The 19706-nt window shown below is 37.7% G+C and overlaps 1 protein-coding gene across 3 annotated transcripts in view; it reads left to right on the top strand.

Moving 5' to 3' along the window:
• UTP20 (UTP20 small subunit processome component) overlaps window positions 1–19706 on the top strand; it is a 100954-nt gene that overhangs the window by 2682 nt on the left and 78566 nt on the right. For 2 of the 3 annotated variants that reach the window (XM_036123346.2, XM_036123347.2), the window contains exons 3-15: window positions 1466–1532; window positions 1657–1789; window positions 2672–2860; window positions 6154–6235; window positions 6913–7050; window positions 7518–7673; window positions 8247–8393; window positions 8477–8611; window positions 9878–9955; window positions 11621–11799; window positions 16621–16776; window positions 16919–17007; window positions 18530–18635. In XM_036123346.2, coding sequence (XP_035979239.2) covers window positions 1466–1532; window positions 1657–1789; window positions 2672–2860; window positions 6154–6235; window positions 6913–7050; window positions 7518–7673; window positions 8247–8393; window positions 8477–8611; window positions 9878–9955; window positions 11621–11799; window positions 16621–16776; window positions 16919–17007; window positions 18530–18635 — 1655 coding nt within the window. Of the gene's footprint in view, window positions 1–1465; window positions 1533–1656; window positions 1790–2671; window positions 2861–6153; window positions 6236–6912; window positions 7051–7517; window positions 7674–8246; window positions 8394–8476; window positions 8612–9877; window positions 9956–11620; window positions 11800–16620; window positions 16777–16918; window positions 17008–18529; window positions 18636–19706 lie in introns of those variants that run through there. The other variant, XM_078076475.1, reaches the window with a different exon arrangement.

The raw sequence follows: 19706 nt of genomic DNA on the forward strand, positions 1-19706 counted from the left end.
TGATATACCTATGGCCATCCAAATGATGGATCTGGAGAAGTACAGGTAACTTTGGAGGTGGAATTACAGATTTAGCATTCAGTATATGGTTTGTGGGCCACAGGAGAGATAGATGGGTAAGAGATAGAATGTCGAGTTAGTAGAGAAGAGAGCCTAGGATAGGATCTTGGGCTGGATGGTCCACAATGGTCTCAATCACATTTGACTGGGGCATGTTAGTCTTGGTTGTCCTCGTGGTCTCTTACTCTCCAATAGGCTTCTTTTCATGATGGCAGGTTCTTTTCGAGAGAGAGAAAGCAGAAGCTACAAAGCCTCTTAAAGCCTAACTTTGCCGGTTGCAAGATCATTTCCGTTACACATTATGGTCAAAGGAAGTCAGAAAGCGAGGCCAGATTCAAGGAGTGAGGAAGTAGACTCCATCCCTTTGTGGTAGGGGCTGTGAATCACAATGCAAAGGGAAAGTGACATATTTTGAGATTGTAGAAGATTTGGCATGCTGTTTGTGTGTATACTAGTTTATATTCTCTCTCCATACACACACACACACACAGTAATAATTTATTGATTTTACTTTTCCAAAGTACAAAGTAATATATACTGTGATAATAAGCTAAATAACATGACAGCATATTGGTGAACTTAGAAAAACCTGTTATCTCACCCCTCCCATTCCTTATTGTCAAAGAAACTAATATTGACAATGTGGTATATATGTATTCTGTACTTTTCTCTCATATAATATGTGCAAACGTGTGTACTTATAAAAAATTGGTTCCTCCTATGTACTTCACTACATTTCTTGCTTTTATCACTGTGGGGGTTTATCATCAACATCCTTCTAATTCAATATAGATGTAACTATTTTAATAGCCATATAATATACCTTAGTATGTGTGGGCCATAGGTTACATTAAACATTTTCCTATTGTTGGATATTTAGGGTGTTTGATGTTTTTCCCCCACTACAGTAGAGCTGAATAAACATCTTTATACTGGTATGTTTGTAAGTTTTATAAGAAATATCTCTAAAATGGGAATTGATGGGTCAGAGGACATACCTGGCTTTTTTTTTTTTTTTTCATCTTAATAATTGCCAGAGTACTTCCCCACAAGGTTATAATTCATATTTCTAAAAGCAGAATGAAAGAACTGTTAAAAGTCAGCACATTTTTTTCCTGGGCCTAAAATTGTAGAAAACAGAAAAAAAATTTTCTGTTTAGTGTGACTATTACATAGGTTTTGGAGAATTATTTGCTGCAACCAAATCAATAAAATATTGTTTTTGTAAATCATGTGCCTATATTGTACAGCTCATTGCTTTTTAAGTGTGTTAGTTAATGCCCTTTAAAAGAAATGTTTTTAAACTCTTGACTCTTATCATTGTCTCAAGGTATATCATTATTCTTATTTACTTTGATCATAGTTTTTGAATTGCCTAATTAATGGACTGCTTTAATCTTGGCAGGAAGTTGAAACCTACTTTTTTGAGGGTCTGCTGAAATGGAGAGAATTGAACCTTACAGAACACTTTGGTATATTCCATTTTGTTCCTATTTTATTCTCCCTTCATTTGCACTTTATGTGTTCAAAACAACTAAATAGTGGTATGGTAGAAAAGCAGAACCTATTCTCGCTCTCTTTTTTTTTTTTACCCAGGCAAATTTTACAAAGAAGTTATTGACAAATGCCAGTCCTTCAATCAGTTGGTCTATCATCAAAATGAGATAGTTCAGAGTCTGAAGACTCACCTGCAAATCAAGAACAGTTTTGCCTATCAGCCCCTTTTGGAGTAAGTAGTATGTTGAGAGAAAGCTCAATAACGCTTCCCTGAATTTTAAGAAAGGTTGTGTTTTGGGGCGCCTGGGTGGCTCAGTCTGTTAAGCTTCTGCCTTCAGCTCAGGATCCTGGGATCGAGCCCCACGTCAGGCTCCCTGCTCAGCCAGGAGTCTGCTTCTCCCTCTGCTCCTGCCCACACTTGTGCTCTCTCCCTTTCTCTCTCTCAAATAAATAAATAAAATCTTTAAAAAAAGAGAGAAAGGTGGTTTTAAAGGGCACTGGGATGTCTCAGTCAGTTAAGTGACTGCCTTTGGTGCAGGTCATGATCCCGGGGTCCTGGGATTGAGCCCTGTGTTGGGCTCCCTGCTCAGTGGGGTGTCTGCTTTTCCCTCTCCCCCATCCCCCCCCTGCTTGTGCTCGCTCTCTCCCATGCTCTCTTTCTCTTTCTTAAATAAATAAATTGTCTTTAAAAAAAGAAACTAATAAAGGTTGTGTTTTATGGCTACATTTGCCTTATATCTGGTATTTGAATTTAAAAACAAGAATTTACCTTTTCTGTTAGATCAGAACATTAGTGCTTTGCCAAAAAGCAGAATCTTTGAGGTATCCTTTTTTTGCTTTTGTTTTATACATTTAAGAAAACCCTATTTTTCTTTCACACTACAGGAATGACTGAGCATAACTTGTGATGAAATGCACCTTCTTGCTCCAGCCTGATTTCTTTGCTAATCTCTTAAAATGTGAAAAATGTTATATATCTCTTAAGACTCGATTTGAAAGGTTTAATTAATCCTGTGATCACAGGCAATCTGCTATCATTCGTGAAATAGATTTGCAGTGTTTGTTTTTTGATATATATGTCTCAATCAATTACCTCTACTTATTTTTAATCCAGTTTGGTTGTACAGTTGGCACGAGATCTGCAGACGGACTTCTATCCACATTTTCAGGAATTTTTCCTGACTATCACCTCAATCCTGGAGACTCAGGACACAGAGTTACTAGAATGGGCTTTCACCTCACTGTCCTATCTTTACAAGTACCTGTGGAGACTAATGGTGAAGGACATGTCCAATATATACAGGTGACCCTTTTCTCTCTCTAATACGGGTTTGGTTTAGGGGTTTTGTCGTTTTTAAATATTATTTTACCTTATTTACAATTCAGTGCTATTTAGTAAATTTATAAAGTTGTGCAAATTATCACCATAATTAGTTTAAGAACATTTCCATCATCCCCAAAAGATTTCTCAAGTCTGTCTACAGTCAGTCCTGCTGCCCACTTGCATCAGTTTTGAGAGCAAAAGCAATATACACGTGTTAAATACTCAAGATTGCCTCTGTGAAAACAACTGTGTGCTTGTGCTTGAGGCTCCTAAATAGGACAGTCCTCCTCAGTAATGAAATGTTTTAGTGTTTAAGTCTCAAGTTTTTGTTTTTTTGGTCAAGTGCAGTCTTCATCAATACTGACAGCCAGGATTTCCCTCTCCCACCCCGTATTTAGTTAAAATACGCACAATACCCGTCATGTATACCTGCTGACATGGCTGCCTAACTTGGCATGTTTTTTTGATTGTTTTTTCCTTGGGTTCGTTCTGACACCACACTGCCTTTCCAACTCAGTCTCTAATTATACGAAATTGGTTCTGCAGCCAAAGTGGTCCATAGTCTATTCTATTAGTCTGTATTGACCTGATCTTCTCTTTTCTCCAGCTACTAAAATCCTGCCTCTGGCCATCAAAGCCAAGCTTGGTTTTCATAACCTCCACAGGTATTTCTGGGCACCTTAGCCAAAAAGCTTTTTATTCTGAACCCCTCTGGCATTTTATACACTTACATCACACAACTTCTGTTATAATTGTTTGTTCACAGTGTAATGATGTGTTTTACAAACCTGTGAACACTTCAAGAATCCAGTCTTAAATGTCTGCATTTACCCAGCCCCTAACATATTAATTAAGCCCAAAGAGATACTCAGGGAACATTGTGAGCAAATGTGGACAGGGAAAAAGGATGAATTCCATAGTTCCTTTGTGTTTAAGAGAAAGATTGTTTCTAATCAGTTTCAGTCAGGGACTTGATCAAATTTTCCCCTTGGTTTACTGATTATTTCTACATACTTTAATTGCCACAGGAATATGAAGATTAACGCCCTCCTCCCAAATATAGGTGTGGGTGTGGGATAGAACTGTCGATTTTGTTTTTGTACCACCCCCCTTCACCCTACCCTTCATTGAACCACCCTTCCCTCTACCCTACTTTGAACAAAGAATGAGAAAGAAATATTTTTCCAGTCTTTACTAGTTCTCTGTGAAACTTGGTAAAATGTATTAGAAACCAAGATTACTTCATTCAAAACCAGCAAGATCTTAGGGCAATGTACAGTAGTCCCCCCTTATGTGTGGGGTTTATGTTCCAAGACCCCCAGTAAATACCTGAAAGCATAGAATAGTATTGAACTCGATATGTGCTATATTTTTTCCTATGCGTACATACCTGTAATAAAGTATCATTCATAAATGCACAGTAAGAGATTAACAGCAATAACTGGTATTAGAACAACCTTTAGTAATAAAAGTTGTGTGAATGTGATCTCTCTTCAAAAATACCTTACTGTACTGTACTCACGCTTTTTCTTGTGATGATGCGAGATGATAAAATGCCTACATGATGAGATGAAGTGAGGGGAACGACGACGTACGTGTTGTCTCGTAATGCTGGGCTCCTGTCGATCTTCTGACCGTAGTCAGTAGGAGGAGCATCTGATTCCAGACTGCAGTTGACCATGGCTCATGGAGAGTGAAACCACAGATAAGGGAGGGGGGACCACTGTATAGCTTATTTGGGATCATGACCTCTGTTGTTACTTTTTTATCTCCTAAGGCGGGCTTTCCAGTTCTAAATATATTTGCTCTCAGTGTGACATCTTCAACAGCCTGGCTATTTCCACTTAGGTATTACTGAAATCAGAGTCAATACATTCCCACTCAAAGTAACTCTTCATCCATTCATGTGTTCAGTAAACATGTACTCTCTGCTAGGCCCTGTTTGGTTGCCCATTTTCCAACAGTGATTCCATTTTTCTTCTCATCAACTGAGGCTTGGTGTCTTAGAGGCATTTTTGACCCAATTGTCTTCAAGGACTCCAAATCCTCTTGATTCTGTTATTCAGGTACTCAATTCAGTGAGTATTTATTGAGCCCTGCCTATGTGTACGACACTTGAGATACAATTGCAAATAAAACAGATAAAAATCCCTCTCTGTGCAAAGTTTACAGTTTAGCAGGAGAACATCTTAGGTGCATGCCTGGCGTGTGCGAGGAACAGCAAGGAGTCATGGTCGTGGGGCAGTGTGTATAAGCGGAGAGTAATTAGATGGTGCTACATTGTACTAGGAGGGTCCAGATCATATAAGGGCCTTGTGGGCACTGTAAGGTCTTTGCTTCCACTGCAAGGACTCTTGAAATGCCTCTTGGGTCCATCTTTCAGCATTTCCCTCTACCATAAGCCTCTTTCGTGCCCTTGTTTGCCCATGCTCACATGACTTGAGCAGCTTTCTAGTTGGACTGCCAGCTCTTCTTTTATTTCATCCTGTATACTGTTACTAAATTACTCTCTCCGAAATATTCATTTCTCATTCAGCCAATATTTATTAGTACCTGCTGTGGGCAAGAAAGTGCTAGGTACTGAGGATATGGTAAAAATAGGAGACCATGCTTAAACCATGTCACCCGTTTAAACAATGTGATTGTACAAGTAATTATTTAGTTATAGCTACGTGTCTATGACCTTGAGAAGGTTGCTTGGCCTTTCTGTCTCAGGCTCATTAGCTGTGGAACCGGGATAACAGTACCTATACTCCATGGGGTTGTGTTGGTTAGAGGAAGTAACACAGTTAGTGCTTACACAGATGTAAGCTAAAGTCTAAATTCCTCTGTTTGGTGTTCAGAGCTACCTGTTTACCTGGGCAGCTTTATCTGCAGCAGCCATCCCAAACCCCAACACCCTTTTTCTCTCAGACGGACTAGCTTCCTTGTCCTTTGACTGTGATCGTTTCTGCCCACCCTGTGTTTGCTCTTGTTTTTATCTCTAGTCAAATGCACTCCAGTACCCACCTGAATTCTTCTCATCATTCAGGAATCCCTACAAGTTTCAGCTAATCATGGAGTCTTTTCTATAAGACCTGCACCACCAACCCTAGGATTTTTCTTTTCTGTTACCTTCATCTTCTGTCTTGGTAATTGAACAAGATTTAAACCATTTGCTTTATACTTGCCAAGTATTCCTTGCATACCTAGTACAGGGTGGGGCATATAGTTGACTTGGAGTGTATATTTATTAAAATGTGATTAAACATGTCTTGTTTTCTCATTTATAGCATGTATAGTACACTCCTGGCTCATAAAAAACTACATATAAGAAACTTTGCTGCTGAAAGTTTTACTTTTTTGATGAGAAAGGTTGGTCTGATATCTTATATGTTTATTGTTCATTAATCCTCAAGAATCTGATGAACAGAAACATATTTTTTATAATGTGTGTGTGTGTGTATATATGTATATATATGAAAAAACCTTCTACTATTTTGAATTTATCTCATCATTAGGTTGTCTTTGCTCACTAATGTGAAATAATATGAGTCACTCTTTTATTGTCACTTAGGTTTTCGGTTGCTTTCAGTGTATGTATATCAGAAGTGCCCTCTAATTCAAGTCAGTAAATATATGAATGGTGAGAGTAATAGAAACTTTTATGACAATTTCACAGAAGAAACTGATATCATAATGTTGCTTGTATTTCCATAGTAAATTTTAGAGGGTTCTTGTAATGAAACAGAAACACTGGTATTAATTTCTTTTCTACTCATAAGTATATGATTTACTTTAAAAGATAGAATGTTGCCTTGTGTAGTTTTTCTTGGCACAGAGCTTTATGTTATTTCACTGAATCAGTGTTGTGTGTGAAATTAGAAGTGGTATACTATTATAGTAGTTTGAAATCACTCTAAGTGTCTCTTCCTTTTAGAATTTTATCCTAATTACATTTAACTATGAACCTGTGGAACAGTAAATAACATGTCTTCATTTGGATTTGTTGTGTTGTAAATACAATTTTCCATTTGCATTTTGTGTTTTAGGTTTCTGATAAAAATGCACTTTTCAATATAATGTTTCTTGATCTTGATGAACATCCGGAAAAGGTAGAAGGAGTTGGACAGTTGCTCTTTGAAATGTGCAAAGGAGTTAGAAACATGTTTCATTCCTGTACAGGGAAGGTAAATGACCAGGAGGATATTTTGAGTCTGTGTGAAAGAGATTAAAAGAAAAATAAATTAAGATTTATGTAAATGGTATGGAGAGAGGATAGTCTGGAATAAATAAAAAGCACTAAGGGGGGAGCATTAGGGCTTTAATAACAATGCTTACCTAGGCTCTAGGTGATTAGGTATGTTTACTTATAAAATCATTGCTATTTTCTTTATCCTCGATCCTAGAAGGTAACATAAATTGATTAATGAGCGAGGAGTGAGCAGTTGGATGGTAAAATTCTCCATCCTAGTTGGGAAATTCCTTTTGAGACATGTAGTTAACTTAACCATCAAAGCTGCCATATCTTTGATTATTCCAGATCAGATTTTAATATAGCTTAATCAGAGTGGGGAATAATCAGTGGGAAATAACAGTGTAATACTTAAAAATAAGAGTGTACATGTCCATTTTAATGATTATTGGATTCCCACAGGCAGTGAAGCTAATTTTACAAAAACTAGGACCAGTTACTGAAACAGAAACTCAACTACCATGGATTTTAGTTGGAGAAACACTCAAAAACATGGTCAAATCCACTGTGTCCTACATCTACAAGGAACATTTTGGTACATTTTTTGAATGTTTGCAAGTGAGTTCTAATTTTTATGGATTTGTGTGTAATAAGGAGCCCAAGAGTTGATTGTTCTTGCTCTTAGTTTAGCAGACCACTGCTGGAGACTGTATTTTATAATTGTTGTCTTTATACTTTCACACACATAATTAGGATTTCCCTCCCCTTTCTTCCCCCTCTCTATCCCCTGTACTTTTTTGATGTTTTGAGATGTAGTAGACCATTGTGGTTAAGAGTACAGCCTTTGGAGCCAGACTGCCTCTCTTCAAATCTTGGCTTTGTCACTGACTTGGGAAAGTTACTTAAATCTCTGTTCCCTGTTTTTTTAATCTGGTGGGACTATGAGACAGTAATATTCTCTACCTCATGGTTGCTATGAGGATTGTGAGTAAATACTTATAAAGCACTGTATAAACGTGCACTCAAAAATATTAGCTATTATTATCCTTAGTGATTCCTGGTAAATGTGTCTTTCTTTCAAAATAAAAGTGTGAAAATTTGAATTGCTTCACCCAATACTTTTCATTATTGGATTAACAGATGAGTTTGATATTTTATAGTTATTCTTTCTGTTAAATTCCCCATTGGCAGGAATCACTCTTAGATCTACATACAAAAGTAACCACAACTAACTGTGGGGAAAGTTCTGAACAGATAAAAAGGTTGTTAGAAACGTATCTGATACTTGTGAAACATGGGAACGGATCAAAGATAATCAAACCTGTCGATGTTTGTAAGGTGAGTTCCCAGCTTCATTTGCTTAGAGTCTGTTCATTAAAAGCTATTGCTAAGTGTGCATTGTTTTTTCTTTTATTTTACAGGTATTATCTCAAACATTACAAATAGCCAGTCTTTCTACAGCTTGCCGGGAGACCCTCTTGGCTGTAATTTCTGCTTTGATCCTGGGTGAAAATGTTTCCTTGCCAGAGACTCTTATCAAAGAAACCATACAAAAAGTAATTTACTTCAACAGATATTAATTGAGTAGTTAATAAGATAGTTAGCATTGAGTAAGCCTCCTGGGGAATACAAATGAAGTGTGGCAAAGGCTCAGCCTTCAGGGAATTTATAATCTTGTCAAGGAGATGTGAATTGCATGCTATAATAGAAAGAGGCAAAAGAGTGTGATAAAGTAAATGAAAAATATTCAACAAGCATGTATAGCTTACCATGTACTGGGTATGGACTAGGTATTCCAGGGTGGACATTCTGATACCTGTGGTTTTTGATTGTTAGGGAAGTGGGGCCCTGGGAGTGAGTTATTATAATCTGTTGAATTAATCTATTGATGTCATATTGAAACATAATGATTCATTCTGCCTGGGGTTGAGGGACAGAGAATGCTTTCCAAAGGACTTATATTTGGCATAGTCCTTGAAGTTTAAGTATCATTTGCCAGTCAGTGAAGGGGTTAAAAATTCCTGGAGAGGGAACAGCAGAAGATGCATCAAAAAGTCCAGAAATGGAAAAAAAAGAAAAGTCCAAAAATGTATGCCACTGGGTACAAGGACACATGAGGAGGTTTGGTGTATATCAGCGACGCTCTCCTTGGCTTTGCAAAGTTAGGTTGGGTTTTATCCTGCAAGTAGTGAAAAGCCCTGGAGAAATTTTAAGCAGGGTAATGATTTGATAGATTTGCATTTTAATAAGTTTAGAAGATGGCTTGTAGGGAAGTGGGATTGAAAATAAAAGACCAATTAGGTTCCTCCTAGACTCATGCAGTGCAGCAGTATATAGTATGGAAAAAGGTATAAAATACCTGTGGTCCACAGATTTTTTCCCAAGTCAGTGACAAAGCCAAGATTTGAAATAGTGCTGCTTGCCCTTTCATAATTCTCTGTCTCTGGGAAAGAACTGGGCAGCTCTTAGGCAGAGCCCTGCTCAGCACTAGAAACCCAGTGCCCCTAACATTTGTAAGTAAGTTCTTTCAGCTGAAGGGCAAGCATTTTACAGAAAACTGGTTGAAGTGTGCCTGCCACTCCCTTACTCCAGCTACTTTCCCAGGGAGAAGGGTTCAGTGCCAGTCTCACACCTGGATGTGTCCCTCCGCACAGTGGTCAATTCAGCAGTCAAGTTATTTTTGCCTCTATTAGCTTGTATCAAGCGTCCCACCACTTCCTGCTTACAAGTTAGAGGACTTTGAAGGCTTACGATGTTTTTTATTTTCAGGAATGGACAAAGTACTCTCTGTATACTTAATGTTTCTTACCTGTGGTCCACAGATTTTTGAGAGCAGATTTGAAAGACGTTTAATTTTGGATTTTTCTGAAGTTATGTTTGTTATGAAGCAGTTTGAGCAGGTGAGCAATTAAAGTTTTGGATTTGTTTTGTTTTGTTATCAATCTGTCATGATAAAATAATCAAACTTAAAATCCTTGTGATTTTTCTTTGAGAGGAATAGAATAAGTATTTGATGTTTTAGTCCATAGTTTTTAAAAGAATTACATTTCAGTTTTAGTTTACAAGTAAAACTTTATTCCATATGCTAGGGCATTGAAATGACATTAGATAATCAACTTGTTTTTAAATAATCCTTTAGGAAGTTACAGAACCATGTAGTAAAATTGAAAAAAGACTTTAAGGAACTTTTATGTGAGTTGGAAGCATAGAAAATAGTTTCAGAAACATTTGGATTGCAGGATGGTTAGTAATGCACTTCATTGCTACTAAGTAAATACCTGATGTAATAAGGTAGAAATCTTTCCCATTAAATCCTGCGTTTATTTTATCCCTATCCCCTCCCTTCCATCCAACATTTGCCACTCCTTGTAACTGATCTCCCATAGCATACTTCATGGAAGCCTGTCTCTGTGTCTGTTCTCTGATTTCCCCTTTAGTCATTAATATATTCTCATTTGCTTCGAGAAAAACCTTCTTCATTCATGTCCTAGCCCTTTTCCTTCCTGTCTAATGAGAGCCCTTTACCTTGCTCTGGTTTTCTTAGCAACTGCATCTTTTCCTTCTCCCCTGTTACCTTTGGTCTTTTTATAAACATCTTATTTTTATCAGAGTACTCTTTGTATGTAGTTTTAAAAGTCAAGCAGGACTAAAAGTTAGTCACTTGATTTCCACTCCCATCTTCCTCGCCGAGAACAACCACATCTCTTGGATTTTATCTATTTTTTTCTGTTACTTTATATTTTCTAATCATTCAAATACACTGCTTTTCCTTGATTCGTTAGTTTTAGTACTCTTCTGTAGATTTCCTCCTATGGTGGATGGGTTCTGGTTCTTTTTTACCTCTCATCGTCTCAGTGGAGTTACATCATAAATTTTGGTTGGATTCCTGTTCACCATATAATTGATCCTTCTAAACGAGTATTTTATATTTACGTTTCCTTTTTCATATACTTTTTCATTTTTCCTGAAGTTATAGATTGCCTCATTCTTTAAAAACTGGAAATTATTTTCCTTGAATAGCTGGTCAGTGAGTCTGTCTGCCAACAGCCTTTCACATGTCAGAAAATTTAGCAGCTCAATTTTTTTTTTTTTCTTTCCTCTCCTAGAGCAGTGCAAGTCTGAATGAGTTGCTTTCTCAGCCCACGGCATGGATGTCGTAATAGGACTTCCTTTTGCTTTTCTCCTATTTCCTGCGTCCCACACCTTTCCCTTGTTTTAGTTTACTCTCTTATTTTGATGGTACACTTTTTCCAGAGGTGCTAGAGAAAGGACAAATGGAAGTAAAATTTTGAGATTTAGTACCTTGGAAAATGTCTTTATTCATATTGCTAGCAAGGTAAGTATAGAACTATAGATTTTGTCATTTTCCCTCAGTTTTTTAGGCATTGCTCCATGGTCTTCTAGCTTTCATTGTCTCTGTGGAGAAGAGGTCTCATGCCTTTATGATTTCTGATCCTGTGTTTATGATCTATTTTTCCCTCTGTGGAAGTGTTAGAATCTTCTCTTCCTTAGGTGTTATGAAATGTATATCTGTTAATAAATGTGATTTCCTTTCTTATTTTTAGCTTTTCCTACCAAGCTTTCTCTTGTATATTGAAAATTGCTTCTTGATTGATGAGGCTGCTGTCAAAGATGAAGCTCTGGCCATTTTGGCCAAGCTCATTCTGAACAAAGCAGCACCTCCCACTGCTGGCTCGATGGCAATTGAGAAGTACCCCCTGGTCTTTTCACAACAGACGGTGGGGTAAGTTCTAAGTTTTTATTCCCTGTAATGTTGGTAAGATTATCCACTTTATAATACATAAGAATGCTGTAAAAAATGAAGATCTCTGTATATTAACTGGGGAGATGTCCATGATATATTGTTCTGTGAAAAAAGGAAGTTGTAGAATAGTCGTTTAGTATGATCCCATTTTGCAACGTTAAAACAGAAAGTGTAAGTAAGCATAGGAAAAGACATGGAAGGATACGTAAACAGGTTAACCTGGTTAATGTCAGGAGGATGGTATGTGAAAGAAAGAGGTGACTGATTTTTTTTTAATCTTTTTATTTTAAAATAATTGCACATTCACATGCAGTTGAAAGAAATAGTACAGAGAGGTTCTGTGTACTCTTCACCCAGCTTCCCCTAGTGGTAACATCTTGCATAAGTTAACTGCGATATCACAACCATAAAATTGACATTTTTCAGATTTCATCAGTTTTACATGCGCTCATCTCTGGGTGTGTGTGTATCTGGCTGTATGGTTCTATGCAGTTTTATCACATGTGTAGATTCATAACCACCACCAGAGTCAAGATACAGAGCTGTTCCATCACCACAAAGATCTCTTGTGCTTCCTTTTAATAGCCGCAGTCACTCTGATGCTCTGCTCTCCATTCTTAACCCCTGGCAATCATTAATCTGTTCTCTGTTTTTATGATTGTATCATTTTAAGAATATTATATAAATGGAATTAGAGAATACACCTTTTGAGATCAGCTTTCAATAATGCAGTTCCCTTGATACCCATCCAAGTTGTGTGTGTCAAGAGTCCATCCCTTTGTTGAACATCTTTTCATGTGCTTGTTGTGGAGTCACAGCCCATGGCATGGATGTAGTGTTGTCCATGTAATGATTCATTCGTTGATAGATGTTTAGGTCACTTCTAGTTTTGAGCTAGTATGATGAATAAAGTTGTTACAAACATTCATGTACATAACTTTTTGTTGCTCTGAGATAAATGCCCGAAAGTGGAATTGTTGAGTTATATCCTAAGTACATCTCTCGTTTGATGAGAAACTGCCAGCAGTTTTCCAGAGTAGTTGTGCATTTAATATCCCCACCAGCAGTCTGAATGACCAAGTTTCTCCGCATCCTCTCCAGCATTTGGTATCATCACTGATTTTTATTTTTTGTCAAATCTAGTAGGATGTAGTGAGATCTCATTGTGGTTTTAAATTGCATCTCCTTAGTGGCTAATGGTGTTGACCATCTTTTCCTGGGTTTATTTGCTATTTGTATATCCTCTTTAGTGAAATATCTATTTGTTTCCTTGGCCCATTTTGTAACTAGATTGTTTCTTTACTGTTGAGTTTTGAGAACACGTTATCTATTCTAGACAAAGGTTTTTTTTGTCAGATAAATGGTCTGCAAATATATTCATTTAGTTGACAGCTTGTCTTTGTTCACTTAAGATTTTTCACAGAGCACTGTTTTAGATTTTGGTGAGGTTCAATTGACCAAGTTTTCTTTTATGGATAATGCTTTTGATGTCAAGTCTAAGAACTCTTTGCCTAGCTGTAGGTCCTAGATATTTTCTCCTACTTCTCTAAAAGTATCATAGTTTTATGTTTTACATTTAAGTCCATGGTCCATTTTGAGTTAATTTTTATATAAGGTGTGAGGTTTAGGTCAAGTTTCTTTTTTTGCCTGTGGATGCCCACTGTTCTGGCAACATTTGTTGAAAAGGCTATTCTTCCTCATTGAACTGCTTCTGCACCTTTGTCAAATCAGTTGGGCATATATGTGTGGTTCTATTTCTGGGTTCTCTATTTTCTTCCATCGATCCATGTATCTATCCTCCTCTAATAGAGACTGTCTAAAATAAGTCTTGAAATCTTGAAAAAAAATTCCTCCCATTCTATTTTTCCTTTTTGGATTGTTTCAGCTATTCCTGGTCCTTTGCTGTTCTATATAAATTTTAGAAGAGTCTTGTCTATGTCTACAAAAAAACCATGGTGGGATTTTGTTTGGAATTGCGTTTAATCTATAGATCAATTTGGGGAGAGTTGACATTTCCCTAAGGATACACAAAATTTTAACTTTATGTCAGGAGGATGGGAAGGGGAAGAAAGAAGTGACTGTTAATTTTTAGATTATATACCTTTGCATTGTTTGAATTGTTAAGAGAGCCATGGATTACTTTCTTAATTTCATTAAAAATAATGCATACCCTGGGGCGCCTGGGTGGCTCAGTCGGTTAAGTGTCTGCCTCCAGCTCAGGTCATGATCTCAGGGTCCAAGGATGGAGCCCTGCTTTGGGCTTCCTGTTCAGTGGGAGATAGCTTCTCCCTCTCCTTCTGCCTGCCACTCTGCCTATGCTCTCTTTCTATCTCTCTGTCAAATAAATAAATAAAATCTTAAAAAAAAATAAAAATAATTAATACCCTTTAGAATTGAAAACAGGGTTTATATAAATATGTGAGGATTCTGATTATCATTTTTCCAGTAGTTGTGGATGTGTTTTTAGAAATTATTGATCAGGAAACCAGTTCCCTTATCATTCCTATGTGTTTATACTTAAGTTTCTTATTTCTCTGGGATTTGTTAGACTTGCTGCATTTGGGGTTTGCTTTGGGGCAGTAGGAATAGATGGACATTCCTTGAGTTTTTGCTGAGTACTCCGCTTTGAAGCATCACAGCATCCCTTGAGATGGGTGTCATTGTCCCCACAGTCACACAGCAGAGTTAGTTTTTGATTCTGGGTCAGCTTGAGATTCTGGAGGAGCTCGTCTTCTTCACATGTTGCTCTTCTGCTGACCTTAAAAGTAGCTTTTTCTATCAAAACATGCTAATAGAATCTGTTGGTTTTCCAGTTTACTGAGCTCTGATTCCTGAGGAATGAATAATTAGTAACTCCTGTAGAATTATTCCCTTGGAACTTTCCTCTTGATTGCAACACCAAACCAACTCCCAACAGGTATATTCCTTGCACGTAACTAAAACTGTGGGTTCTAAGCAGTGGGAATGAAGCTGCTTTGTTGGCCTGTGTGAGGCCATCTCAGGCATCTCAGATCCTCCTTGAGATATGTCCTGATAAGAATAAATAAATAAATTGAGGCATATTAGCTTAAGGTAGGTGCCACACCTTCTGTGCTCTTTCTCTGAGAAAACATCCCTCTGCAACTCCCACAGAGATAGGATATATGTGAATGGTTACCTTTGTCTGAATATTCTTAGTAATACTCCATCCACCTGTCTCACAGATTTGTTGTGAGACTAGAAAGAGATAATAGATGTGAAAAGATTCTTTAGAAGGTACATTTATTCTATCAGTTGACAAATGCTAATTGTATCAGGCACTGTTCTAGGCATTGGTATATAATAATAAGAACAAGGTTCCTTCTTTTGGGGGAGATGACATTCTTGGAGTGGAGGGATATGAGACAGATAACAAATAAACAAGATAATTTTAATGATAAAAAGAAAAATAAAACTAGGGTGTTGAGAGGGAGAATGAATGCAGAGGCAGTGTGACTCCTCTCCGGGGAAGGGACCTTTGGGCTGATTGTAATGATGGAAGGATCCAGCCTTGCAAAGATCTAGTTGAAAAGCTTTCCATGTGGAGGGAAGACTTAGTATAAAGGCTCTGGGATAGGAATAAGTTCAGTATGTTTGAGGAACCAAAAGAAAGCCTGTGTGTGTACAGAGCATGGAGCAAGGAAGAAGGTGGAATGAGAGGACATGAGAGGCAGGCCAGCATCAGATCACATGGGGCCTTGTAAGGTTAGATAAGGAGTGTGGATTTTATTGGAGGAGCTCATTGGCAGGTGTGATGAAGCAGGCAAGCAATGACCTGCCTTTTTTTTTTTTTTAAAGCATCTCAGTGTTTTCTTGTAAGATTTTTGCAGATTGTTGAGTCTTTACTACTAGAAAGACTATATATCAAGGTATAGTGTCTTTCAGAAATTGTCAGTGAAATTAACTAAACTATCTGTTATAATTTCCAAACATTCAGTATCTTGATAAGTATGAAACAAAAAAGAATAGAACTTTTTAGTTAATTTTCATGATAATAGGGACACAGGACTAAAAACCTGATCTTCCACTTCTATTATGTAACAAGTTAACCAAACTGGACATGGGGGATAAATTATTAAAACAAATCATTTTACTCACTGTTTCTATGACTTTTCTTTCAATTAGATTTCTGTCTTTCAAGTAGAACTGAGGTGTAGTTCATTGGCAAAAGGGAAAAGAGGCAAACAAGAAAAGTGCCAAAGTAACAGATACCTAAAGCCAAATGTCATGTCAGAAAATGTCATCGAGTGAACATTTATGAGATTAAAGAAGCAGAGGCAGTTCTAAATCATAATCACTTTAGTGACATTTGTCAAATTCACCACTATGTGCAACATCATTCTATGTTTGTAAAGTAGTAAAATTTGTGTCAAAAAGGAAAGGGGGAATAGAGGAAGGAAGTCCGTTCATTACAATAAATTACCTCTCCAGTTTTTAAAAATATGTCCATCAGCAGAATGGACAGGAAAGAAGGAATCTGAATGAATCAGAAAATTCAGAAATAATACATAAAACTAGAAGAGACTTGCTTTAAGTTATGAAGCAAATTAAAATAGAAAATAGAAAAAAGTAGAACCAAAGGCATCGAAAAAGCCTCTTACCGAAAATCAGTAAACGACTCGCATTTGTTTTGTTACTTATATTCAACCACCACCACCAGTTCCCTCCTCCCCACAAATCTACCACGCGTGGAAAGGAACCAGTTTTATTTTAAACTTCAGAGGTCAAGAGGGATTATGTTCTCTCCTCTTTTAAACATTTGTTTTTCTTCTCTTCCTTCAGATCCTATTTAAGGCAGAAGAAGACCAGATCCAAGGGAGGAAAAGAACAGACCCCAGTATTGGACCACCTCTTATCTATAATTCAGTTACCCCCAAATAAAGATCCTACTTACCTTTCACATTCTTGGGCAGCCCTTGTCGTGTTACCTCATATTAGGTGAGAAAATAAACTGGTTAATTGTGAAAGAGATACATAGCATGCTGATTTAAGCGTTTATTAGCCCTTCCTTGCTATTCCCTGAAAAAGCCACTGAATGCTGGTTTGAACTTTTCCCTTTGTCTCCCGGCTTCTTGGACAGACCTCCTGAGAAAGATAAGGTGATACCACTAGTCACATGCTTCATAGAGTCACTCTTCATGAATGTTGACAGAGGCAGCTTTGGAAAAGGTCAGTTACAATCCCCATTTGTTTTCTTCTGTCTTTTCTGGCACAGCCAAAGTGACTGTAAACGCATGGAATCCTATAGAATAGTGCTAACATTGTGCTCTGACACCACCCCCTCTATGGTAAATACAGAAAAAATAGGGTAAGATGGAGATGTGGCACTTGTGCGTCACAGCGTGGCACCCAGGTGAGGGCAGCTTGAGCACAGGCTGAATCTGAGGACGAAGTGTCAGAGGGGGCCATGGTGTCTGAGACCCCTTGTTTTCAAGTCCAGCTTGCGTCTTGTTCTCCGTCTCCCACGCACACTCTCTATATGCCTTATATCCAGGCACTGTCATTGGCTTTACCCTGAGCAAGATACTAGCCTGCCCTGCTCAAAACACCCTTTCCTGTTGTATACTTGAACACCTCCTCACTAGCCTGAGAACAGCAGTTTGAAAGTAGGTATTTTGTTTCATTTTAGTACAGTGTTTCCTTTCTAACATTGTGTATAGTAGTTGTTCGTTCATTTAGATATTACTGCGCTAGGTTCCCTGTTAGATACTAAGCAGACACATTAGAGAATAAAGTAGACTCATCACAGTTCAAGTGCTCAGTAGCCGTATGTGGCTGGTGGCTACCATACTGGACTGCAGCTGCATATCGGCCCAAGTACAGAACGTTTCTGTCACGGCAGAAAGTTGTATTGGACAGCACTTTTCTAGTATCGAGAGCAGGGGTTGGCAAAATTTTTATGTAAAGCACCAGATAATAAATATTTTAGGTTTTCATATTCAGTCTTTGTGGCATATTCTTTATTGTTTGCTTGTTGTTTCAAACAACCCTTTTAAAATATAAAAAGCATTCTTCGCTTGCAGGCCGTATAAAAAACAGGCTACCTACAAATCTGACTTGTGAACCAAAGTTTGCCAGCCTCTGGTCTAAGATTAAATGAATATCTTAATTTATTTTATTTTATTTTTTTAAAGATTTTATTTATTTATTTGACAGAGAGAGACACAATGAGAGAGGGAACACAAGCAGGGGGAGAGGGAGAGGGAGAAGCAGACTTCCCGCAGAGCAGGGAGCCCGATGTGGGGCTCAATCCCAGGACCCTGGGATCATGACCTGAGCCGAAGGCAGACACTTAACAACCGAGCCACCCAGGTGCCCCAAATGAATATCTAATTTAAAAAAATAATTGATTAGCTTTTGAAAAGTATAAGTGCATCTCCTTAAAAATTCTAATTTGGATAATGCCAGTGAGTGGGACCACCAGTTTTTCTTCTCATCTTAACTAATGAAACATACATTTTATTCTCTATTTTTTAATATATTTTTCTCTTAAGAAACCTGAAATACAAGACTTGGGAACCTTCTCTTTTCAGTTCCTTCCTGTTATATTCTGACATTTGATAGATGATAAGGAGGCACAAATTCACTTTAAGAACTTCTATAAATAGCAAATATTAGATAAATGAGATGTCTGGTAGTTATTGTGTCAAAGGAATAAGTTATGTAGTTTCTCCTGTTTTTCTGCCCTTAGGAAACTTATTTGTTCTTTGTCAAGCTGTAAATACTCTGCTAAGTTTGGAAGAATCTTCTGAACTTCTTCATTTGGTTCCTGTGGAACGTGTGAAGAATTTAGTATTGTGAGTAAATATACCTCCCATTTATCTTAATCACAAATAAAATATAAAAGCTTCTGTTTTTGTGAAATCTTGGGCATAATGAAAGTCCTTGTTTTGATCTACTTTATACCTAAGTTGTATTCGTATTAGAAATGTATTATTGATTTGAATCCTTAACATAAGTACAGTTTTTACACAGTCTTTAAATGCAGATTCTTCATCTTTGTGGAGACGTATTTTACCATGTGTGTAAACTAGTGTTGTAGGTTGTTTCCAACCCTAACATTGCACTGTGTTGACCTTCTAGAACTTCCTGAGTTGTTCCAACATACATACTTCTACTACATTCATTCTGTCTCAGCTTGACACGATCACCATTTCAGAACACTTTCCTGTGGTCCTTTTACTACATACCAACACAACCCAGTTTTTCCTTTCGTTTTTGTAAGTTGATGTCAGCCTGCTCCCGACTTTGGTATAGCACTGGGCTGTTACCAGAAAGCCATTTTCTACTCAGCTCAGCCCCTTTCTAAAGGTCACACCTTTTGAAAACCTGGTAAAGTAGTTGATGACTTTTTCTGGAGTCTAATCCATTTTATTTTATTTTATTTTAAAGATTTTATTTAATCATTTGAGACAGAGAGATACAGAAAGAGCATGAGCAGGGGGAGAGGCAGAAGGAGCGGGAGAAGCAGACTCCCCGCTGAGCAGGAACCGGAGATCATGACCTGAGCCAAAGGCAGACCCTTAACCACCTGAGCCACCCAGGCGCGCCTAGAGTCTAATCCATTTTAGTCCCATTTCTTTTTAAAACAGATTTATTTATTTCCTTCATTCAGTAAATATTCATTTGCTTTTCTCACATACCAGGCCCTTTTTTTTTTTTTTTAAAGATTTTATTTATTTATTTGACACAGAGAGAGACAGCGAGAGAGGGAACACAAGCAGGGGGAGTGGGAGAGGGAGAAGCAGGCTTCCCACCGAGCAGGGAGCCCGATGCGGGGCTCGATCCCAGGACCCTGGGATCATGACCTGAGCCGAAGGCAGTCGCCCAACCAACTGAGCCACCCAGGCGCCCCCATACCAGGCCCT

The sequence above is a fragment of the Halichoerus grypus genome, chromosome 6 (assembly GCF_964656455.1).
Source record: "Halichoerus grypus chromosome 6, mHalGry1.hap1.1, whole genome shotgun sequence".
Taxonomy (NCBI): domain Eukaryota; kingdom Metazoa; phylum Chordata; class Mammalia; order Carnivora; family Phocidae; genus Halichoerus; species Halichoerus grypus.